Source organism: Anser anser (assembly GCF_964211835.1).
Source record: "Anser anser genome assembly, chromosome: 2".
NCBI lineage: Eukaryota > Metazoa > Chordata > Aves > Anseriformes > Anatidae > Anser > Anser anser.
This window is the reverse complement of record NC_139721.1, coordinates 50,414,915-50,440,666: the sequence shown is the minus strand read 5'-3', so window position 1 is coordinate 50,440,666 and position 25,752 is coordinate 50,414,915. Positions and strand designations below refer to the sequence as shown.

At 36.0% G+C, this 25,752-nt stretch overlaps 1 protein-coding gene across 1 annotated transcript in view; it reads right to left on the bottom strand.

Annotated features, from left to right (window-relative positions):
• Nucleotides 1-25,752, bottom strand: part of ROCK1 (Rho associated coiled-coil containing protein kinase 1) — a 90,101-nt gene that overhangs the window by 16,727 nt on the left and 47,622 nt on the right. Inside the window, exons 13-28 of the mRNA XM_083821860.1 lie at nt 22,655-22,743; nt 21,002-21,050; nt 20,270-20,405; nt 19,837-19,928; nt 19,453-19,699; nt 17,613-17,719; nt 16,366-16,516; nt 15,282-15,442; nt 14,243-14,427; nt 13,503-13,572; nt 11,954-12,048; nt 10,128-10,293; nt 9,241-9,334; nt 7,721-7,809; nt 6,926-7,114; nt 6,253-6,418 (exon numbers count right to left, since the gene is read on the bottom strand). Of these exons, the coding sequence (XP_083677986.1) occupies nt 6,253-6,418; nt 6,926-7,114; nt 7,721-7,809; nt 9,241-9,334; nt 10,128-10,293; nt 11,954-12,048; nt 13,503-13,572; nt 14,243-14,427; nt 15,282-15,442; nt 16,366-16,516; nt 17,613-17,719; nt 19,453-19,699; nt 19,837-19,928; nt 20,270-20,405; nt 21,002-21,050; nt 22,655-22,743 (2,086 nt within the window). The remainder of the gene's footprint in view (nt 1-6,252; nt 6,419-6,925; nt 7,115-7,720; nt 7,810-9,240; nt 9,335-10,127; nt 10,294-11,953; nt 12,049-13,502; nt 13,573-14,242; nt 14,428-15,281; nt 15,443-16,365; nt 16,517-17,612; nt 17,720-19,452; nt 19,700-19,836; nt 19,929-20,269; nt 20,406-21,001; nt 21,051-22,654; nt 22,744-25,752) is intronic.

The window sequence follows — 25,752 nt, the reverse complement described above, 5'->3', positions numbered from 1 at the left end:
TATGGGCTATCTAGACTATAAAAAAAGAATCTTCCAGCTTTGTCTCTAAAAGTAGGCTGAAACCTATTGCCTGACAACTTCCCTGTATTTTGGAAAGAATCCCAGAACCGATACATAGTATTCCCAATCCAAAAAAAAAAAAAAAGATAGGCCTCAAAAATATCTGATGGCTAGCTGGATTCTAACAGTATATGAAGAAAAAAAATATCTGTGAAAGGTACAGTTATAATTATCTGCCAGAATATATTAGAAAACGGATTTGCATTCTAAATATCTTCATGTCTATTATTCATATTGTCATAATTGTAATTCAGTGCATTAAACAGGAGTTCTAATGGTAGGTCTTCAATAAGATTACAAAATACAACCATTACTGTACTGATTTACGAGACTACTTGTTGTTTTAATGCTGAGGTGCCCTTATAATCAATATAGTATCTTTTCCATTTTCAGGAATTCCTACTCCTCAGACTCCTCCCATAACAACAGAAAAAAATGGAGATTACTACCTCACTAACTTCTTCCAGTCCATATTCCAAAGAACTGTTCACCTAGATGGTCCACATTCGTTATTCTATCCTGTCCATGTAAGGCATTACTTAATAACATACACTGTAAACTATTCTGTCTTCCAGTTAAAACTGCAGGACAACTCAATTATTTAAATTACCTTGCAAATCAGATTAAAAGAACTAATTCACAACAGGTTACGTGCTGTCTAAGGATCAGAAAAAAAAAAACCCTTGAAGCTCAGGATTAAGTTTTGTCTTCACAAAGAACAATTCCGCTAGCAAGTCTTAATACTTGCATGATTGTAAAATCTAGCCAGGAGGAAGAGGCCTTCTTCTAAAGGCATCATGAAAAAGCACACATTTCAGCTGTTTCAGCAAGGACTCTAAAGTGAGACATCAGCTGAGACATGAGCTAGTGTCTGAATCGATTATCAAAAGTGAGAATTATGGGAACTGCTTAGAAGTGAATACAAGGAAGACTATCCTCTATCCTTCCCATCAGAAGAAAAAGCCTGAGACCAGCCTGGATGACCTGAATAACCCAATCCTAATCTTGGGATCAGTGTAAATTGTCCTGGAGGTACCATAACTTGAGGGGAGGGGTATTTAGTTCAATGACACACAGACCACCTCCAGGTGAGATGTAGCTGTAAAGAATACATTTTAGAATTACCTTGAACTTATTCTAAGAGCTTATCCAAGGTCTTCTGACCCCAAAATTTTACAAGATGCTCTTCCTGTAAATTATGAATTCTCCTCTTGTAGCCTCTCTGGTGACTAGTATCCTAAGCTCCCTGAATAGAAAAGAGACTGTCCAATAGCCTGATCCCTCCACCTCTGGCATGCAAGATAGTGGAAAATGCCTAAGAATCAGGGGTCTCTTTGGAATGCTGCCAACATTACTATTGCACCATTTCATACCAAGCTTTTTTTTCCCCCCCTCAATTAAACCAGAGACTGCCCATCATCAGAATTGAAACTATGGAGTCATTCTATGCTTACATTATTTTGTTTTCATTTTTTCCCTGGTGACATTTTTTTTTACTAAGAAAACAGGAAACCGAATAAATCGTACCATAATTATTTATTTAGTAATTCTACTGTTTGCATTAAATATTCTAAGGAATGTCTTTCCCTTAAAAGCAGATTCATCAGCTAGAGAATCTTGTTGACTACCCATCAGATCCACGTCTTAAGCAAGAAGCTATTTGTGCTCTGAAGAAATGTCTGTGTACGAGTTCCTCACCAAAAACACTGACCAAATACTTCAGAAAACATCTGAGAACAAGAATGGAAATGCTACAGAAGTGATGGGAAACTAGCACACAGATGAAGACAAACATGTTCATACTACTAAACTGTAACAAACGAACTGCTGTGGTATGCCACCTTCTGTTTTGAAGAATAATTATTTGGTTTGCAGAAAAATAACTACGTGCTAGATAATTTGGATGGAAGGAGAGGTAACCTGGAAGGAATAGAGACATTGTCCAAACTGCCAGGTATCAAGTCAGGAAAGCTAAACTACAGATAGAATTGAATCTGGCCAAAGTCATCAAGGACAACAAGAAGGGCTTCTACAGGTTCCTCAGTGACCAAAGGAAGACTAGGGAAAATGCAGGCCCTGAAGGAAACAGGAGACTCGACTACTTAGAACTGTGATAAGTCTGAGGAAGTGAGTGCCTTCTTTGCCTCAGTCTTTCCAGCAAGACTGGCCTTCAGAAATCCCAGGTCCCAGAGACCAGCCTGAAAGGCCGAAGCAAAGATGTATCCACCTCTTCTTTGGTGGAAGACCAAACTGGACATGCATAGTTCCATGGGCCCTGAAGCAATGCACCCACAATTGCTGGCAGATGTGATTATGAGGCCACTCTTAATAATCTTGGCTTGACCATGGCAACTGGAGGAGTGCCCTAAAACTGAAGGAAAGCACATGTCACTCCTATCTTCAGGAAGGTCAAGAAGGAGGAACCAGGGAACTACAAGCTGGTCAGCCTCACCTCAATCCGTGGAAAGGTGATGGAAACCATTTTCAGGCACATGAAGGAGAACAAAATCATCAACCTTGAAAGGCTGAGGAAGTAGGCTGACAAAAATTTCTTTGTTAAACTATGAGAAGTACAAAGTCCTGCACCTATGGAGGAACAGCCCAAGGCACCAGGACACACTGGGACATCCAGCTGGAAAGCAGCTTTGCAAAGAAGGACCTGACAATCCTGGTAGACACCAAGTTTAACGTGTACCAGCAGTGTGCCCTTGCCGCTAATAAGGCTAATGGTATTCTGGGCTGCATTAGGCAAAGTATCACCGGTAGGTCAAGAGAGGTGATCTTTCTGCTTTACCCAGCACTGGTGAGGCCATCCCTGGAGTGCTGGGTCCAGTTCTGGGCCCCCCAGTACAAGAGACATGGACGTACTGAGAGTGTCCAATGGAGGGCTACCAAGATGATCAAGGTACTGGCGCATCTCTCCTCTGAGGAGAGGCTGAGAAAGCTGGGCCTGTTCAGCCTGGGGAAGATGAGGCTCAGGGAGATCTTATCAGTGTGTATTAATAGCTGAAGGGAAGGAGCAAAGAGGTCAGAGCCAGGCTCTTTTCAGTGGTGCCCAGTGCCAGGACAAGAGGCAATGGGCACAAACTGGAACACAGGAGGCTCCCTCCGAGCATCAGGAAACAATTCTTTACTATGAAGGTGATAGAGCACTTGAATAGGATGCCCAGAGAGGTGGGGGAGTCCTCCCGTCCTTGGAGATCTTCAAAAGTCACCCGGAGGTGGTCCTGAGCAACCTGCTTGAGAAGTTGGTTTGGACCATATGACCTCCAGAGGCTCCTTCCAACCATTGAATGATTCTGTCAATAGCCTTTTTCCATGGCATGGGATACTTAGACCTTGAAGACTAGCTTTCTTTTCCTGCTTATAATGCTAGTGCACTCCTGTGCTCTCAACTAACAACGTGTTAAACATGACTATATTAATGTCACGATTTCTCTAAATTACCTAAATTGCTTCTTATTCAGATTCTGGTTAATTCAATCTTGCTCAAAAAACCCACAGCATATAGGGACATAATCTAAATTTATTATTAAGTAATATACATCAGAGGCCATAATATGTATTAGAGCTCCTACGTTTATGACACTAACATCAGCAACACAACTGCAGTAAAAAACAGATGTGAAAGAAAAAAGCACAAAAAATGAGGGAGAGGGGTGACAGGGTGGTAAAACAGAAATAGAAGGGTAATGAGTATAGAAGACAAAGGGAGAGACCATAAGAGTTTCTGGTAATTATGATATTCTAATTAACAATGAAAAAGCTGCTGACTTGTAAACACTTGGCACATACAGTAATTTCTGCCTCAAAAATCAAAGTGGAGGGTCAGACAGACAGAAGCCTGTCGCATGGTCCACAGTAGGGCCACGAAAATGATCAGAAGGCTGAAGCGCCTCTGATCTAGTGGGTGTCACTAGAAAGAGAAAGGCTGAGAGAGCTGGGGATTTCCAGCCCGTACAAGAGAAGGCTCCGGGGAGACCTCATTGCAGCCCTTAAAAGGGGCCTATAAACAGATATCAACTTTTTACTTGGGCAGATAATGACAGGACAAGGAAGAATTGTTTTAAACTAAAAGAGGGGAGGTTTAGATTAGATGTTAGGAGGAAATTCTTCATTCACAGGGTGGTGAGGCACTGGCACAGGCCGCCCGGAGAAGCTGTGGATACCCCAGCCCTGGAGGTGTTCAAGGCCAGGCCGGACAAGGCCCTGGGAAACCTGATCTAGTGGGTGTCATCCCTGCCCATGGCAGGGGGGTTGAACTAGCTAATCTTTCAGGTCCATTCCAATCCAAGCCATTCTGTGATTCTATGAAGCTTATGCACGTCTCCAAAGGGAAAACTGGAAATAACATACCTTATGAATCAGACAAAGAAACAGCATACTCCTACAGACTTTCCATGATCTAAGAGACAACAGCATCATATCGACATACTATTACTCTTAAGAAGAAAATAAGGAAGGTGCTACCAGATGGAGACAAGTGGTGTTTTTTTCAGTACAATACACAACAGCCATTTTGCTGAAAATGTCTGAGAAGCAAAGTAAGCAAGTTTAATACTACCCTTTCATGTTAAATAAATCTAGTCCATTTTCTTGCAGAGAAATGTAAGCTTTCTATTTACAGGAATTCAGAAATTCTCAGTAAAAAAAATAGGAACTACAGACTTCTTCATTTAGGAAATGCTATCAAACATACGAGACATTTCCAAATAGTAATTTGAGGTGGAAAAAAACATTTCAACAAAAGTTAAAAGTAAAAACCTCTCATTCCTTTTTGACCCTAATTAAACAGAAACCACCCAGAATTAGTATCTAACAGAAAAGCTCCTGAGAAGTACCGGAAGTTCAGGAATACCTAAGGGGGTAGGAAAGGGAGTTCCTAGCAGGTGACAGACAGCTAAGAAAATTACTTCATCAATCTAATAGCTCTAAGAATCCCCAATATTGAGTTTTAGTGGAAGTTTGGCTACAGAAGACATTTCTGAAACAAAAAAATATATTTACATTACAATATGGCAATATCCTGAGGTTTTTTACGATGGAATTGTCAGAATGCAAAAGGCTTCTTGGAAAGAGTGGAAATTGCAAAGAACAGACCATATGATTATATGAATAGAAATGCATTCTAAAACAGAACTGATTTCAAAATGAACATCTGAAAACATACTAGGGGAAGACAGGACACAAAAATAGACACAGAAAAGAATAACTACATAAAAATATACTGTAAGTTCCATAACCTACCTGAAATTTCAATCATTTTAAGACCCTTGGAAAAGTTCTAGAATGTGGCAATCTGTGCAGCATGAGGTGCATTAACAGGAAAAGAGACACCTAAAATATTTCTATCTCCTTTTATCCAATTACTTACCCACTAAGGTCTTAAAACACCTAAAATAGTATTTTATTTGAATCTGGTTTTCTACAATTAAATCAGAATGTAAATTTGTAAGACTAGCATTGATAAAGAATTTCAAAAAAAAATAAAAATTATATAACTGCACACAGAAAATAAGCCTCACTCCAATATATGGAAACTGTAAAGCCCTGATTATTGCTAAAAGTTTTCTCCCATATCTACAAATACGGGAATGTAAATATGCTAACTAATTATACTTTTCAAATATTGGAGGGTGGAAAATCACTAACCAGTGTTAACAGTGGGTCTCAAAATACAGTACCTGTAACTGAAACTATATGGAAATGGTTAGCTATGATTTGTCCTGAACTATTTGTTCTTTTATTCTGTTGAATCAGAGTACTATACTCTGCTATGTATTATGGAAATTTCAACTGTAATTTTTCCACATAGGCAGTTATTACCACTTTTCATAAAGGTGTTACATTACTATGACCAACAGACAAGATTAAGGCAATTTTGGGTTCAAGATATAAGATACAATCAAGATGTTATGTAAATGCTGGCCCTTTATTGTATTCACTGTACATTGCACACTGCAGTCACTATAGTAAAACAGTAATAATGACAGCTGTAAAGATATTCTTTCCACAAAAGTGGATAAAAATTATGGTAATACTATGCCATAAAGTAGTAGGAATGATGTGAGAAGTTAAGACTTAAGTATGAGCACCTTAGCCGTGAAATTGACAAATAAATGAAAATGGACAATACCTTCCTAAACTACACGCATGAGCAAAATCAAGTACTTAAATATGCTCTTCTCTTACCTGAAAGATTTCCATCCGTTTCATCTGTCTGGAGACTAGCAACGCTGGTGGAATCCATTCCTTGCTGGAGGTCCAAGATTTTCCTTCGTAGTTGTTCTATATCACTCTCTTTACTATCCAGCTGCATCTGTAGCTCATTCCTGTATGTAGATTCTTCTGCTAGTTGCTGTATTTATATACACATACACAGTTACCTTGATACCAAAAATACGGTAGCAAAGTATTTTAAAAACAAAACTCATTAGACTTTGAAAAAATGTAGTAAACACTTTTGATAGAATTAACATAAGTTATTGTAATAGAAATGTTCCTGAAGTCTAGGAAAAATGTTAAATATCAAAGATATAGATGAAGTAGAAAATTTGAATAGAAATTTTAGTAGAATATTTGTTAGAGAAGACCACTGCCTACCAGAGAAAAACTATGTATAAATCGTATACTACACAATATTCAGTTTTCATGATGTACCAGCAGCTTCCATGGTTAAGAATTTACAAAGGGGAAATGAATGAAAGCAAGGACAGCTACACACTTTCCAAGTTCTCCACCTCACTAATATTCTGTAGACTAGTACATCTGGAAAAACTAAATGCTTTTCTCAAGTGGACTAGGAGCTTAACATTTTTCCTGTGCAGAAAACTTCATAATGTGACCAAAATTAAGATTATTTTACCGCTTGCATTTCATTGACCTCCCTTTGGTATTTCACTACCATCTGATTGAATTTCTCTTTTTCTTGATTAAGCTCTAATTGTAGCTTTCGGTTTTCCTTATCTTTCTTCCTCAAATCTTGCATGCTTGCTTTCTTTCTGTCTATTTTAAAATCTTTCCGATTCATTATCTCAGCCAGTTTATTGACAGCCTGTAAAGAAAAACAGAAGATCAGTAAGAAAAATTACACATGCAAGGAAGTTTCATACAAATCTTCCAAGTTCATCTTGTTAAAGGTTTAGATCAAAGACTTGCATATTTTTGCTAAGAATGGTGGAGGTATACTTCAATAAATCATTACGATCAATTCGAAAACCAAAAATGTGTCCTCATGGATACACTAAAATGTGTAACTCAGTTACTGAATTTATCAAACTGATGCCCGTTTCAAATAGCAAAAACACAAACAAGAGCTGAAAAAACCCTCCTCCTCCAATCCAACTTCTCCAGTCATCTCCATCTGTCTTTAAAAAGGTTTCCCAAAATTACAGAAACAGTCAGTACAGTGAAGCAGAACTTTTCTGTTGCCCCCACAAAATACATCACCAACATAAATGGTCCTTATTCATGTTAGAAGTAATACTGAAAAGTACTCAGCATCAACTTTCTTTCAGCTGTAAATACCAACACATATTATACATCATGATTAATATAAATTTAATCTCAAGCTCTAAGAGTTAGTGGCACAAAAAATGAATGAGAATATATCTGATATGCAATGTCTTATTAATTTATTCAACTATATAGAAAGTTTTACCTGTGTCTTCAGAGTTCTCTCAGTGTTGATACTCTTCTCATAATGCATTCTAATATTATTGATTTCTTCCTCCTTTTTTATTTTGTATTCTGTTAAAGTAATATTCAACTTTGAGATTTTAGGACAAGGTAAGAAATTCTAAACTTAATCAATTCTATAATAGTACCATTCTATTTCTCCATATTCCTATTACGTTATCTAAAGTGCAAAATACAGTTTGCAGTGACAGACATTACTGCCTTACTACTACTGTAGTAACAGAAAATTACCTGAAGAATATCTTAGAAAGGCACCAAGATGAACTACTACAAACAACATGCATGTGCTTGTTTCCTGTTAAGTTTGTTGCTCCACTCCCTTGGTATTTGCTCTACCAAAAATGTTTCTGCCATACCAAAAACATTAAGCGAATAGCCACACGGAATAGGACTGATATCTGGACCCACATTCAGCACAGATTCTGAAGTGAGGCATAAAGAAAGTATGGAAGAAAAGACTTTTTTTAAGCCAAGAATGACTTTGTTATGTTACCTTTCCAACCCATCCACCCACACCAGTTACTCAATTGTATCAGTCTTTGTATCACACCTCCAATCTCCTGATTTGTTTCCAAAATTTCTGTAAGTATGCATTTCACTGATAAGGATTTCTCCACAAAAACTACAAGCAGTTAAAGAATAATTTTCAAATACCTACAAAGTAACAAACTTCATAAACTAAAAAACACCAAGCAACTGAAAACTGCTTTCTCACCCTCTCCCTGACAAATCCCTGCTATTACCAAAACACAGAACAAAGGGAAAACATTCGTGTATGCCTTTCTTCCTACATAGATTTGCAAAAACACTGGCAGCACAACTGATAAGGCCTTTGCTCTCATAGTCAACATATATTAAAATATGCAGTCTGATTATATATTCTATATATTCTTATATAGACCGAATGCACAAAATTAAAATGCAAATCCACTGATATGAACAAGATCTTAATTCTGAATTCAAGCGACATCTTAAGGGAGCTGAAATATCGATGCTGCCTTACAGTACATACTGGAGATGGAAACAAACGCTTCATTAAGTACATTTTATGCAATATGAAATGAGTCCTTAACAACTTTCACGCACTCAAGTGCATGGCTGGCAGAAAGGGGTAGACAGACAGTATGTGGAAGAGCTGTACTGAACAGGCATTCCTCCAATGCCTGCAGGAACTTCTGTGCTAACTTGCTTTAAAAACTGAGGGAAGCAAGCCTTGAACATCACTTTTTCCTGCCCACCAAAGCTGTGATTTTAATCGTTTGCCAACAGTAAAGGTAGTACATGGGAATAGAATGTAAAAATACTGGCAATTTACATGCAATTTCAAGATGAAAGTAGTGACTTATTTTTCCATCAAGCTATTTCACCGCTATGGAAGACATACAGGACTGTCCTTTCAAATTTCCCATTTTCATTTTGCCACATGCTTCCAGTTCATTTGTGCTTCATAACAAGTGTTTTAAAACTCCAAAGATGACATACCTTCCTCCTGCTTCCTAATTTTTTCACTGATCTCTGAATTTTCTTTTGTTATTAAATCAACGTCCTTGGTTAATGTGTTATTAGTTTCTTCGAGCTAGATGAAAAACAAGCAAATTTTAAAATAAAGAACTTTCCATAAATAATAAAAATATTTATAATTCTATTATTTTAAATACACTTAATCTGTAACAGTCTTTTACTTGGAATGTCTTCCTCTGAGTACATCCAAAAAATCTGCTTATCGTTCAAAACTGAATTTTAAAAAAAAACTTCTAATCTGTCTTGATTTACCAGAAGGATAAAAATATCACTGTCCCAGAAAACATTTTTAAAATGATCTTTGCAGAACTGACAACACTGTAGTGTATAATCATAAATCCAAGCAAAGTTAGATAGATTGCAGTTATTGAATGTGACAGTTCAAGATTTTGTGGCACTTTGGAAAAAATAGCACCAGGGGTTCTTTTAAGGAAATAGTTCATTAACAGGAAAAACCTCAAGACTTCCAAGTACTGGTCGTTTTTTTTCATTTGTTTGTTTTTAAGGACTAAATAATTTTGCAATAAGATTCTGTAACACACTACACAAATTTACAAGACTTTAAAAATATATTGGGCAATTACAAGAAATGACTGGAAAAGGCTTAATAACTAATTACAGACATTGGCTTGATTTTCAGTCTGGCTTCACCTCAGATTTTCATCTGAGTCTACATTTGTTTGAGAGTTCAGATGGTGGACACTTAAAACAGTTAAATCCCAACTGAGTTCAAACCTAAGATACTGAAATAATCATCAGTTATGCCCACAAGACCTTACAAATTAAAAGATAAATTTCTCTTTCCAGCTGGAGGATATGTAGAGATATCAATTAGCAGAATAATTTACCCTTCTTATGATGCTGTCCTTATCAGTCATTTCTTGCCTATGTCTTGATGCTGCTTTTTTGCTTTCCTGACTCAGTTCAAAATACTGTTCTTCAAGGAGAGCTCGTGCCAACTGTTCTGACTCAGCTTTGGTTTCAGCTAAATCCAGCTGTGTAGTGAGTGTTTCTCTGTAAAAAGAATGAGATTTTGCTTTTCCTATGCAAAATATTCCATATTTTCAGGAAAAAGTGAACAAACCCAGATTATATCATCCAGTTAGCTGTCATTACCTTAGTTTCCTAAGAAAAACAAGATTAAGACCACACACTGTATACTTGTTATATTGTGATGGACCACACAAGCTACAACAGTAAGCTTACTATAATTCAATTCAAATTTCAATCATCCATGAAACACCAACCCTTCAGAAACCAAGTGTCAAGTTCTCCTGCCTTTAAGGAATAAAAAAGTAAAACTGGGTAAAGTTTCTGAACATATATAGTGGTTCTACGTCTATGCAAGTCTTTGTAGAAAGAGTTGCAAATTTTATCTACAGCTTGAGAGGCAGTTCTGCTGAACTTGTATGCTTACAAGCCAAACTTTCTTGCTCTTGCTTGGAGTAAGCTCTTTTATTTGCTTGCAAAGAAGTCCACGTAAAGCACAGTAGCCAGTCTAGCACCTGTGAGTCAAATGTACCCAGCAACATGCGACATGGCTCACAGCATGGGGAAGGAAATAGAGGTGGCAACACATTACTGCAGTATGGGCTCTTAAGTCCTTCCTGCATTGCAAAATAAAATGTGCTTTATGCCACGAAGTACGTATTGCCATGGAATTCACTGATTTGATACATCTGTAGCAGATACAGGCCTCTACTGTAAAAGTTAACCGTTGAAGTATATTTGAATTTTGTCACAATTCCCACAAATTTATACAAGTGAAAAACATTTGTAATGAAAACAAGATTATGGTGAACAGTGACGGAATCAAATAGAAGGTATCTATAAAAATAACTGATAGTAAGAAAAGAAAAGCAAACAAACCAGAGAATAGTAGGAAGTCTTCTTCCTTTCCCTGTTTTGTTTGCTTTTTAACTTGGATACTGTTCTTGACAACTTTGTGTAGATAGGTATTCTCCTATCATATTTATTACCACATCATTACTTTCTCCCTTTCTTTGCTGACCAAAATACACCAAACACTAACAAACTTCTCCCTTTAGATTGTTTTGCAGTGCTGATGCTCAAGTGCAACAGGAGACCTGTATTTTCAAGAAATTCTGACTTGTGAGTAAGGCTAAATCTCCTTCTTCAGAATAAGTATAAATTAATGAATTGGAAAAACAAGCTCAGAAGAATTATTTCCTTATTTCCTAACTTAAAAATCAGTACACCACTATTAACAAAATATTGGATTTACATAACTAGTTTGGTTGTAAGCAACTACAGTATATTAAACTTAGAATTCAAAGTATTTTCATTATCTTTTTCTCAAATTATTCTATTGGCTCTAGAAATATACAAAATATTTACCAGGATGGTACAATCAAATCAAAAAAGATGTTTTTTTACAAGCAAAAGGACAACTACAACAGACTGGAATACTTTTTTCAAAATTTTTACAACTTCTACATATGAATCAAGTTCAAGCAAATACGAATAGCCGTATCTGTCTCTGTCAGCACAGGCAACATCCTGTGTATTTGCCATATTGCGAGGTGCTACAGAACAGCTCTGAAGCCTGTTTGGGGTTGAAAGAATTTAACATTTTACATCTGATTCAAAATCTTCATGAGTGTGACCACTCTATGGAAAACTTAAGTCTATTTAAAAAACACAATGGGCATACTTTTCGTTTTGCAATTCCTGCATTTTTCTTTGAGTTTCTTTATTCTTTTCATCAATTTCCTCTTTCAGTTCCTTAACCTGAGTTTTGTAAAGTGTCTGCAAAAGAAAGCAGAAAAAGAGAGAATCATTATTCAAGTTCCATACTAAAATTTATGGTTTTGGTGCTTGGTTGGTTTTAATCTGTCAAACCAATGTATGCCAGTACTGTCTTTAATGGAATTTCCTCCTCCTTGCCTGCCCAATACACTCTTTTCCAGTAGCCTTTCTGCTGGGACCTGATCTGACCAGGTTAGTTTTCAGTTTTCTAGTCTGGTTTTCTACACAATTATACAAACACAGCCACCCACAAAAGGGAAGGAAGGCACCGGGGAACAACTGAGCGGGTCTCTTGGGAACAACAGGATCAAACTGCATCATCTTTTAGCATCCGTCTCAAAATCTAAGTCAAACTAAAGCTTAGTACTGTTCTATGCTTCCATCTGTTGTATTTTTTTTTTGTATCTATGCATCTTTTCTCTTAGACTGGAAGAATTTCTTGTGTACAGACTGACTTTGTATTAATAACTGATTCAACATAAGTCTTATCAATACGAATAACTTGTGTTCCTAATCACTGTATTAACACCACCACTAATTCTGTACATTCAAATTTTATCTTCTACAATAAAGTACTTCTACTAAGTTTTCAGACTGGATTATGAATGTCTCTTGTGCAGACTACATGCTTGTGAAAAAAGAAAACTGAAAATGACACACGACACACTGAATCTCCTTGTTGGGAGACTTATGGAGAAATGCACAAAAGCCTTTAACATATAATAAAATTATAATGACATGCACTATAGTAAATGCTTTTTTTTTTTCCCCCTCTCTCTTTACCTCCAAGGAAGAACTGAATTTAAAGAGTACTTCCCAAAGTGCAATGTATCTGTGTGTATTCACAAATGTATTTAAAGTTCAGGCCTTATAGAGGATGTCATGCTACTTCTCTATTCACAGAAATAGAACACATCACACTAAATCCATAAAATACACATCTTGGCTACATGGGGTACAGAATAAGGCTCTTCTGTACTCTTCAGGGACTTGGGTGCAGAGAATCTTTTTAGAAGGATGAGGAGTAAGTGCAGAATGGTACTGGATCCATGGTTCTTAAATAGGTAGATCAATCACGTGGAATATATTACAGTACATATGGAGATTTTGAACTCTCTACAAAGTTTGCACTTATGTCAGAAAAAGACCTCTTTTCCAAGGTTAAGATATCAACTACTCCAATAAATAGTTCAGATGATTGAGCTATTCATCTTAACATATTGAATTTGACAATCAAACAACTAAAAGGCAGCAGATCAAACAGACCGTCTGTAACATTATACTTATGTTCTCTAATTTATTGTTCATTTTTTGTTTCAAGCACAATTTTGTGAATTGATGTCTTACGCCACATTATTCTGATTTCCATTTAAAAATGTAAATACGCAAAACTATTCAACTGTTCAATGATTCCATGTCAAAATGTAACATTCAAGATTCTTAGTGATCCTTACCGAAAAATACTGCTCAGCTTCAAGCTGATCCTGAAGCTCACGCATTTGACCTTCATTTCCTCTGTACTGTCTTTGAAAGAATAAAAAAGGAAACAGTGTAAAAAGTCAGCTACAACAAATGACAAAAGCTGTTTCTAACAAAAACAGCATCCCACAATGATTTTATATTTATACACACATTATTTCCAAGACCTACAGTTTGCTTTATCCTAAAATTCTGACTTAATTACATTCTTCATTCTACCCTGATGATTGTTTTAGTTATGTAATTTAGAAGAAAAGAAGTACTCTAAACAGAGAAATGCTGGGCTATATTTTCAGCTGAAGGAAGCTATGATAGAAGCATGATTAATAAAAAATGTTGTCAGTCAAATTAAGAAAAAGAATCAGGTAGTTAAAGAGGATAAGGATGTTGACTCCCATGCAGTAAAACCACAAGTCCCAGGTGGTATCAGTAAGTAGCATCACATTCAATCCACAAAGAAGTCAAATTTCAAACAAAATGGCATCTATGCTGTGATGTGAACAATGAGCCAAGGACTGTTCCAAAGCATAGCTCAAAACAAGACTACTCCAACACTGAAGGCTACATATAGAAATTATAATGTACAGCTAAAAATATTTTTAGTTTAAGAAGAAATGCCTATGCACCAGACAACTATTTTCATGAATAAAAACAAGCAAAACAATGTACGTATAACTAAGCAACTTTTTGCATTTTACTTCAGATTTTTACTTACTTCGCAAGTTGAGCCAACTCAACTTCCAGTAATCTCTTTGCTTCCAATAACGTATTGATTTCCTGTTTCAGTTGCTTCTCAGAACCCTTCAAGTTATCTGCTTCAAAAGCTTGTGCCTTTAATTCATTCTGTGCCATTACTCTCTTATTCGTCTCTTGCTCTAGCTGAAATGTCAGATTCTTTACCTAAATGAGAAGTTATTTCAGTTTAGGAGCGCTTGCTGAATAGCTAATTGCATGGAGTTGAAAGTTTCATTTATGGATTACTTGTTAAACACTATTGCCTAGATGCTACATATTGTACAATGTATGAAAATATTCTTAAATCTCCAAACATTTCAGTACAACAATCTTACAGAAAGCTTCTGCCCTTGCAGAACATAATGGTACAACACCGTCTATACTTTGCCTATACTTCGTTTATTTCAAAGGCCCAAATGTATTTTATTGATCTTATCTTAAAAGCAACAATGGAAGAAACCCAAGTTGTCTGCTGAAAGGTCCTGCAAACCACCCTGTGGACTTCAGATCTTAAAAGTTTCTCACCCTAGAAAACACCGCAGCCTAACCAAGTGGCTATATGAAATATATAGCTATATAGCCTAACCAAGTAGCTATATGAAAACTCATTTACATGAGTCACAAAGAAAGGTGTTACCACAACCCTTCCCAGTGGTCTGTAAAGAAAAATTAGGGATCAAACTCTTACTAATATTACCTAGTTTTCACATTCGGTGGTCTAATTGCCCTTCCCTGAACAAATACTTTTCTTGGGAATGCAAACCCAGAACTGCAAACCATCCAAGCCAGACAAACTACATAGTCAAAAATCAAAAGCAAACAAAAAATTGCATTATATTAAGGACTCAAACACGTACAGCACCCAAGAGCAGAAATTACCTACCACCCAACTACAGTCTTCAGTTCTACCAAGACACGCATTAGAAAAGAGCTCAGTGTAAGTGAATTTATTTTCTATTTCTTAATGCAACTATTATTTCTTATTTATACAGAAAATTCATAGCAAAAATTCTACTTACTTCATCTTCTAGTCTTTCCTTTTGCTCAAGAAGGTGTTCCAGTTTCTGCTGAGATTGCTTCAGGTCAAAGTCTAGCATGGAACACTGTTTTTCAGCCTGAACTATTCGATTCTCTGCCTTTTCTCTTGCTGCCCTTTCTTCCTTTACTTTTTTTTCCATTTCTAAACGGGATTAAGGGAAGAAAAACAATGAAAATGAATATGTAGCATCTGCAAGAATCTCTTTTTAAACAGTCTTACATTTATATTTATAAACAGTCTTACACCCTAACATTTTTCTGACCTTCTTGTTCAGCTATTTAAGTTCTTCAGCTGTTAGATGAACTGACTACAGAATAAAAGCTTCCTGGCATTGTAGCAAGAAACATTTTAAAAGAAGTATTAATTCCAATTTGCAATCAAAGCATTGGAATATTATCATGACAACTGAAAAATAAACAGTGAAAAAAATCCAAAATTCAGTTTCTTGAAGTAATCACTAAGAAATGTTACAGACAAAGTTTCATTTCCATGAATGGATAGTAGAGGGAAAGAAAAGAAATGTTATCTTAGCTTTCTGAAAAGTTATGAAATCCACATGCAGATACCAATGACCTTCACAAATAAAACCTTATATATTCAACTGAGTTATCAGGACACCTCTTCGATTCATGGATGTTTACCTATAAAAGAAACTTCACCATTTCAGACAACCCTTGTAGAAAATCAGTATTTTTAATGCGGTTACATAGTTATGAATGCCCCAAGACATCTCTGTCTTGATAATACATTCTTTCAATTCCATTTAACATTAGCCAGAATTATAGGATTCAATAACATTTTAGAAGCCTATGAAGGTTCTGAATTGCAAAAGCAGTAACCAATTCAAAACATTATGAAATTGTATTGTAGAGGTATCGTGTGAGAGAAAATCATTTAAAATTGTAGTTTTCACTATGTTTCATAATTTTGATACGCATTTTCTTTATATTAGGAATTAAACACTTGCATAAGAGTATCACATTATTAGATCGTGTGGTTTAAGGTATCATAATTAAAATACTGTTTATTATGTATTTATCCAAAATTTGCAAGAAAATACTTACCACACATTGCAACTGATTTTGCCTCTTCTATTGACTGATGTTTGTCAGTTAACCGAGCTTTAGTCACTTTGTGTTCATTTACTTCCTGTTCTAACCGGTCTTGTAATGACTTGAGTTTGTAGTTCAAATCTATCTCTAAATTATTCTTTTCCTAAAGATAAGAAAAATGTTACCAGGTTTCTATAATAATTCTGTAATGCCTGAAGGAATATTTCCCCCCTTCCCTTTTTTAGTGTTAACTTCCTGTTATGAAGAAATTCTCAATGTTATTTTCCACTTTTATAAGGAAGGCTAAGAGACAAAATCTGTATTCAGTGCTCTGGAGAAAACTCCACTAGTTTTTATTTCTATTCTATAAATTCAGAAGATAATGAAAACTTCTCAATTTGTGTAATTAGTAGTCACCTAAATTGGAAATATAACTATGCCACTGACAACACTAGAGCACAAAGGTTTTTTTTTATTACTGTCACCTGGATGCAATTATGTTATTTCACTGCTGTTAGCCCTGGCCATTAACAGTAACTCACAAAACTAGCACAACAGATGAGCACTGAGAGACAGGACTTGCCTTTGGATCACCACTTCATGTATTTCCAAATGAGAAAGATAACTTCTTGCACCTTCCCTAACCTTCCAGAGGTGATCGTCTCTCTCTGGTTTAGTTGGATAGGATACACAACACTGCAAATCTTTACCTGACCTCAAAACACAGAACACAGGATTTCCTTCTATTCTTTTTCATTTGAATCTCTATCTTGGAGCAGGGACCAGAGATGTTAGGGGAACATGCTGCTGCCATTCTTTAGGAAGGTAAAAATTGAAATGGCTCAGCTCCACAGTTGATTAAAAAGGTCTCGCACTGATCCAGCCAAATAAAAATCAAGTAAGAACCAGTGAGATATATATTTTTTTTCATTTCAACTCGTAGGTTTTTAGGAGGCAAGTCTCCGCAGCAGTGGTCAGGCAGGCAGAACAAAAATTACTTGCTATTTGCAAAGCTCTGGATCCTGGATTGTATAGTGAATGACAAACACGAATTTTACTCCCAAAGCTACAAGAACTATCTGAGGACCTACAAGACCTTACCATCCTGATGAGATCATGAATCAGCACTATATAGTTCATCATTTTAACACAGAACTGATTTGGACCCAAGACATAAACCTAGCAACGTCTATTACTGCTATTTGAAAATACAGTCAAAGATGTCAACAAACATTAGCCTCAACATCACCTTACCATACCTTTTCTGAATGATTAAGCATATCCTGTGCTTGTTTTCTTTCTGCTTCCACTCTTTCAAGATTATTTTTAAGGTTTTTTACTTCTTCTTGTAAAGTTGTAATCCGAACTGTCAAAAAATGAAATATCATTCAGTATTTATTACTAGACTTAAATCAATAATCTTATCACAGCCTTTATTGATTCTGGGACTGTAAAATATTCTCACACTCAATTTTCATATACGCAAATGCTATACGTTGTAAAGCAAACTGATCTTTTTAGCTACACCATTAGAAATGGTTCACAGAAAACAAATCACATGCAAAACCTGGTACCTGCCTTCCATCACTCCCAATATCTAGTATGAAAACTTCTTTCCATTAATGCAAATTCTGCTGTGCTATGGAACAAACATCTTTTCTAATGTTAACTCCACTAATGTGTAAAATAAAATGCATCACACAGAGGCAATCTCAAATGGATATACGGGTGTTAATGAAATATATATTCACCTAACTGACTTGAGCATTCTTCCCTGAATAGATGAACAAATTAATTATCCAGTGTCTACCAAGAAACCCTGTCAGGTATCAGATGCTTATATTAAATATTAAATAATAGTATATATTTCTAGACTGAAAAGTTTGTACTAATTCCTTTAAAATAAAGAAAGACTTGCAAAAATATTTTGATTACTCTATATTACACTTAATACCGTAGACACAGTAACTAGAGTACAAAAATATAGTTATCAATTCATTTATGTCTGTCTGTATTGCAGAATGCTTCACTTCTGGCAATACAAAAGAAACCGCAGGAGAAGGAAGACGAAAAAGTCCTCCTGAATCTTAGTCTTTCTGCATTCGAGATATGCTTTTAAAGTCAGCTGTATGAGTGTTTGAAATACATAAAGCTATTCGGAAGAACCTCTCTTTTGGGCAGACTGTTGAGTTGAATGTGGTCAAAAAAACACATTTCAAAGTGCACAGAAGTCTTCTCATGCCATTTTGTACCTCCGGCTTACATTTAACGACAGGCTGGACCAAACTACACTCCATGTCAGAGGAACTATACACTGACTAAACTGAAATTAATTTACTATACTTGATGCATAGTAAACAGGCAACTTGATTCTTGATAGTTCTTACCTTGTGCCAAACAATGTAAAGTTGACCTTAAAAAACAAACACACCCAAAAGCCCTCAACACCTCTCTCCAGTCTATACCAATAAGCAAAAGATAGTGCCTCATGGGCAATGATTCTCAGTACTGCTGACAGATGATTTAGAACAGCAAGTTAAGGTGCAGTATCCATTAGCATAGTCATAATAGTCATGAACTAACATATCTGAATAGTTTCTAGTACTAAGAATCATAAGTATAAATGGTAAAGTGTTCCAAGTACCCAGATCCGTATCCCTTACTGTGTTTTTCATCTTAATTACAAAATCACATAGAAGCATCACAGAAAGAAAACAAATGCAATTTAAGAACAAAGTAGCATTTTCCAAAAACACAAGAGGAGACAGAACTGGGTTACGTCAACTTGGCTGCTGCGCCACGGTGGTATAACACAGTGTTGTGTCTTCTCTAGCACTACCAGCTTTTCATATTTTGTGCCACAGGTCTCAGAATTTTAGATAGGGCAGCCCTATAGACTTCAGCGGCTTCCTACAGCAAACTCTTTGATTCTGACACCCCCTCTCCCAAGAGCCCCTCAGACACAACCACATCCTCAGGAATTATTTTACTAAGTCACACTCATTTTGCAGATTGGCTTTTCCTCTCTTCATGTCTTTTATAAACACGCTTACTTGTTAATTTTCTTTTTATAGCAAAGTAGAAAAAGAGAAAATTTACCCTGTAGCTCTCCAATCATTTCAGATCCATGACTTTTGTCCCGTCGTTCTGATTCCAATGCTGCTTGCAGTTGGTAGTAATCCTTCTCCACCTGCAGTTTTGCACCTTCTAGGACTCTGCACCTTTCCTGCAGTTCTCTATTCAGTGATTCTACCTGACTTAATGACTTGCTCATTTCTGTGTTACCCTTTCTCAGTCTCGCTGCTGTATCAGATTCTGTCCTTAGCAAGTCATTGGCTTCTTCTAGCTGTTGGGGGAAAAAAAAAAAAAAAAAGATTCTCAAATATAAAAATGATTTATTGGAACAGTTTTATTATATCTGAATGCACAATACTGCTTCTCAGACATAAGAAATAATGAAAGCAATGAATGGAAAGAACGTACCTGTTTTTGTAATTGTGTTATCTTCTCATTTGTAATTTGTGAATGCTGGTTGATTTTTTTCAAGTCTTCCATTTGATCTTTTAGTGTGGACACTGAAAAGAAATTATATCATTAACACAACAGATTAAAAAAATCTTTAGTTTTTATATAAATATATTCAAAGTCTTGGCATATAAGTCCTTTGTTGACTTTTTTCTTATGTACGTTTTTAGATCAAATTCTGTGCCTGCTGAATAACACACTGTAGAGAAGACAGAATAAGACAAAGACGTGTTCTTGTTAAAACTCAAATAAAAATAAACTCAAATTTGTGCTCATTATTTGAGGAGATCCCTTTTAAAGTTCTGTAACACTTAAGATGCTAACATAGTAAATTATTCCCAAAAAACCAAACCATATACCTCATCAGTTTCAATGTGACAACATGGCATACCTTCATTTTCCACATTCCGCCTCCTCTCATTCTCTTGTTCAATTTTTCTTTGGTAGTCATTTATCTTATGCTGCAGTACCATCTTTTCCTTCTCAATTTGAGACACTGTTGTTTCTAAGTTCTTTCTTTGATTTCCCTAAAATTAAAAGCATTGGCATTTTCTATTTACATTTTAATGAATGATCCCTAAACCAGTATCTCTGCAACTAATTAGCTAAGGGCACTGATGCATGATTTCCAGTGAATGAGTTTCTGTGTCTCCCTTTAAAAAACTTTCAGAAAAGATGACTTTTTTCTTTAAACTTCTACATTACAAATATACCAAATTACTGAAGTAGTTTTTGTTAACATGGTATTTAAGTAACCATTAAATAGTATTAAGAGATGACATAAGGACTCAATAGAAAATCACCTGTACATTAGATTTTAGAAAAACTCATTTTGATAAACTCCAGAAAAACTGCAATGAACAAGATTAAGTATAATGTTTAGCAGAGGAAACAATTTAAATCTGTGCAACATGCAGAAGCAAAAAGATTTGAAAAATGTGTGCGAATAAAAAGGTGCATCTTCCAGTGCTATGTATTGAAATGTGATCATTTGGTCTCAAATTTGTAGTGAGAACAATTTGTGTTTGTTTTTTTTTAGCATGGAAGAAATATCTTAAATTGTGATAGTACTATCGATATTCTTTACCCAACTAAGAAGGCTTCAATGAGGAAAAACAGTTACCTCTTCATCCAGTTCTTTCATTATTATGTCTAGCTTTATGTTTGAAGATCTAAAAAGAAAAGAAAACCATTTAAGTAAAACGAGGATATAGTTACACATGACAAGTGTTTTTCTAGTTAAATAATTTGCGCCCATTATCAAAGGGCTACATTTTAACTAATTCTCTTTTGTAGTAAGCATTTAAAAATCAAAGAAAACATTCTAATTTCATTGGAAATAGTTTGTAAAATACAGTAAGTATTTATAAACTTTGTTGCAGATTATATATGCAAAACTTTAGGTACCACATTTTGTCCCTAAATCTGAAATGCAAAAACAGTGCATGTACACAACAGGCTATCATTAAAATTAGAATATCCTGATGAACTGCTAAAAACGTCCTCTACTTTTGAGCTTCCCAAATAGCTAAAATGGTTAATACAATAGTATACAGCTCACTACTATGTATAAAAACATTTAAATAGTATTATTCAAAAGGTTCTGTTGAAACAATGTATTAGAACACAGTAGTACAGGCAGAGGAAAGTTAAGTGCATAGTAAAACCTCCAGTTAACCAGCAAAACACATTAATACAATGATTGTTTTTGCAGCTACTTATCTCTCTTCAGAGAGGTAACAGGGGACATAGACAACATTACCTGGCAGGTACAATACGCAGTTATAGCAATATATCCTACCTAACTACAGTAAACAGCACGATGTGTCAGAGAACAGCGTTGTGCTCTGACATCTTCAGTAGTGCTGCAGGAAGTACTGTGGTTACTGAATGTATTTCAAGAAACATATGTCCTACATACAGAAAGCAATCAAAGCATGTGAATGGTGAAGTTGTGCATAAGTAAGGGACAGGGTCTCGGTCTAAATTCCCACTGGATCATCTTGGCTACCAGTTCCTACCCAAACAGCTCATACAACTACACACTAGGGTCCTAATTCTAGCCTTAGCTCTTCCCGTGTCCTATACCTAAGTGTTGCCTCTTTTTGTTTGTTTGTTTGTTTTGTTTTCAGGCCATCAGAAAAAGACTTCAAAAGGAGAAGCTAACTGAAAGAATTTAGTTGGCATGAATCTGAGTAAAAATTTTTGATCATCAGAAAAAAATGTTTCTACTATTTGTTCATAACTGTAGCTGCAAGAAATGGGCAAATTCCCACATAGCTACTTTAACATTGCAGAAACAAGCCTTTAGAAAAAATCGTTGGTTTTATCTATCGGCCACAGGAAGGAAAATAAATGGGGTTCTGTAATTACTCCAATTACCATATATTTAGAAACCAGAGAGTCAACTTTAATAGTCCAATATATGCAGTATATATAGTATTTTACATCTCTCAAAGATCAGCCTTACCAATGCATACCTTGGCCCATTAAAAAAAATAAACCTAAATTCAGAGATATCAGGCAAACTTAAATATGCAAGTGTTCAGAAAAAGCATTACATGGATGGTACTGAAAACAAAGGATTTCCTTAATGCTATATTCAAGAAAACCACTTTAAAACAATATTTGAATGATTTAAACCTCTGCCTGGAGCTTCTTTGGAGAACTATAGCACAATTCTTAATGTTATTCTGGTAATCCCTAAAGCAGTAATACAGAACTCAAGTGCTAGACGTATTTAAAATATATAAACAATTAAAGTTCAAAGTCTCACCTGCACTTTTGCTCCATTTCATCTTTCAACTGCATTTCATTATGTAGTTGTTCTTCCAACTCGTAGATCATTTTCTGCATATTTTCCAGCTTTAAATATATATTTGTACATGAAAGAACATGCATTAAATTGATGAACTTCAAAATAGTATTCCAGAATATTCAGTGCTACTTATGTTGTATCACAGCCTACTTCTATCTAAGCACTATATTTTTAGCTGATTCCCCTCCCCTAAAAATCTAAGGGAGTTAGTTACAAGAAAGATCTTATTACTACACAGTTAGATCATTTGCACAGATAAAACGTTAAGGTTGTGCATAGTTCCGTCAAAATTCATGGGGGTAGGCTAGGTTTTTAAGTATTTTCAGAATTAGACAAGAGGTATTACTGCAAATTATAAAGAAGCATTTTATTAGCATTAAAAGTGCTCTTTTTCTAGCATGAGCTATCGAATATATTTTACAAAGCATCTTCAAGTTCTCAGTTCAGGAAGCAGAATCAGGCGTGTCAATTATTAGCAATGGGGGAAAATGCTCTTAACCTCCATTTAGTCAGGGAGAACTTTTACAGCTAGCATTGTACTAAGGTTTGAAAGGAGTAACAGGCTCCAGATGTTAATACAGAATGGTACTATGTGGCATTTACTGTTTGCCAGCAAGATAAATTCACAAGTTCATTCTTTCCATGCAGTCTCAAAATATCCACCTTCTACTGGATGTCTGTGCACAGTAATTTCACTCCAACAACAGCAAAATCCTCAGTAAACAACAAGATAGTATCGACTTTGAGGAAGCTCATGAAGTCAAGCCTGTGCTGATTCACTCTTCTAAAACTTCCCCACTTATCTGGTAAGGACTGCAGCCTTATTTAGCTTTCCCACATTTCCCTCAGCATCCTTAGAAGAGTGTAGAGAATTACAGTCCTAACCTAGATTCTCTTCAAAGCAATATATGCAAGTGGTTCTGACACTTTGTTGTCTTGTTCCTTGTTCTAACTTCAAAAACTCTGACAATTGCCTGACTCACTTTGCACAATCATCCCAGGAAAAGGAGCAACAAAACAGTTCCTCCTATGTCCACCTCTTCCTCTTTTTCCCCCATAAAGTACATTTACAAGAACTAAAAGTGATCATGAAGAGGAGAAATTATGCTCGTCTTCATTCTTTCTTGATAGCAACAGTAAGTGGTCTCAAAAAGGACTATCCTGTGTTCAGTCTTAAACTAGAATTTCAGTTTGGAGACACGTTATAGCATGCTTTATCCATATTAAATGGAAAACCTATAGCTGAGATTGGTTTTGCCTGCTTCCAGGTAGGCACTGCCCTTAATCCCCACTTTCAATCTCTGCTCCTTCCAGTTCCAAGGAAGGAGCATCATGGTGCTCCCAAGAACCGGAGATCCTTTCTCACTTCTTCCTTTTCCTTTCTTCCATACTCTTAAGCTGCTCTCAAGTTTGCAGAGGAAGAACACAGACATAGCAACTGGGGACTAACCACAAATTTTATATGTTTACTATTCCTTACTCTATGTATTTAACACTACCTACCAGAAAGCCTTGGAAGAACAAGGAAATACTGCAAAGACTTCTCAGCACTTGCATTAATTACTGGTGTAACATACAACATAACACCATTTGGAAGAGACAACAGTTGTAGTCAAAAACCACAGAGACTGCTACTAAAGCAAACACTGAGGAAAAAGGAAGGACAGCGAGTACACAACACATTTATCCCTTTGGTACAAACCACTGAGAAATGAAGCACAACTATTTAAAGGCTCGCTCTCACTTTAGTAAAAAGGGATCACATGTAATGCACAGAAATAAAGGATCAAGAAGTTTCAACATAATTGCTCTTCCCTTTCCTGGTTACTCATTTCACAGCCCCTTCCAGACAGACCGCATAAAGGAATTAAATGGGATGGACGAGGAACAGGTCTGAGAAGACATCTGGCAACTGAAGTGTTCCTGTACTGGATCCTACTGTTTCGGACCCTCCATTGCTTCCTCTTGCTTCTTTCTCTCTCTCAATACTTTTATAGCGCTGTACCCCAAGGGGCCTACCTAAGCTTGCTGAGCAGTCAAATGACATTGATGCAAGACAACAGGCTTCCAGAGAAGTTTTGCACAATTGGGTATCAATAACCTAAACAATACCTTACGAAAATCCTGAGTCACAGTTAACACAGAATAAAAGCATTCCTGCATGTTTTGGTCTGACTACAGTGTAGAAGCCAAGCAAAATCCTTCTGAAGCTGCCATACTTTGTTGTTGTTGTTGTTAAACCACACCATTTTGCATCTGGTTCTGCACCCTGAACAACGAGAAAACCTGAAGACCCAGTTCAGAAGAATCTGTTGATCTCCTCCTTAATATCTGAACTGCTCAGAGGAGTTTAGGGTAGCACTAAAAGAAAATAACCAGATCTTCAAAGAGGCCTGATATTCAGTTAAAGGACACTGAATTCCATTCTTCTCCAACTTCAAGGTCTAGTTCTGTGAAGTTTTACACTCTTGCAAAACCCAACGAATTTCTTGGAAATTTCTGGCACTCAGTCCCTCCCAAAAGAACCTCAGTAACAAGCCAAAATACAGAGTAGATAACATTGTGTTATATTTCCAGAACTAATTAATTTGCTAACCATGTGTCAACATTACCGTTTTCATTGCAGCATGTAATGAAAGGAAAAACAGCTGAGAAAAACTGGGAGATAAAAATACTCTGTAATAAAGACTTAACATTCATTTAAACCTATTACCCATATCCTTCCACAGCTTCCCCTCCCCAAACTGTTAAAAATCAGAAGACATTCAAATACCCCTAGCAATACTGACAGGGCTGTAGGGTTCTTTAAGCACGTGCAGGTGCCATGCCAGGTAACCCACTAGTTCTGACAAGTCCACTTAATAGCTACCTTCAAAGTCAACCAAACGCCAGCACATAGCTTTAAATATTTGCAAATATTTCCAAGCCTAGCTCTGTTTTTAATTTTGCCATACCAACAGCCATGTACTGATGAAGAAAACAAAATTTATGGAAGACATCAACTTACATAAATAAATCAAAACAATTCAGTGCTTAATAAATTCAGTTAGCCCAAT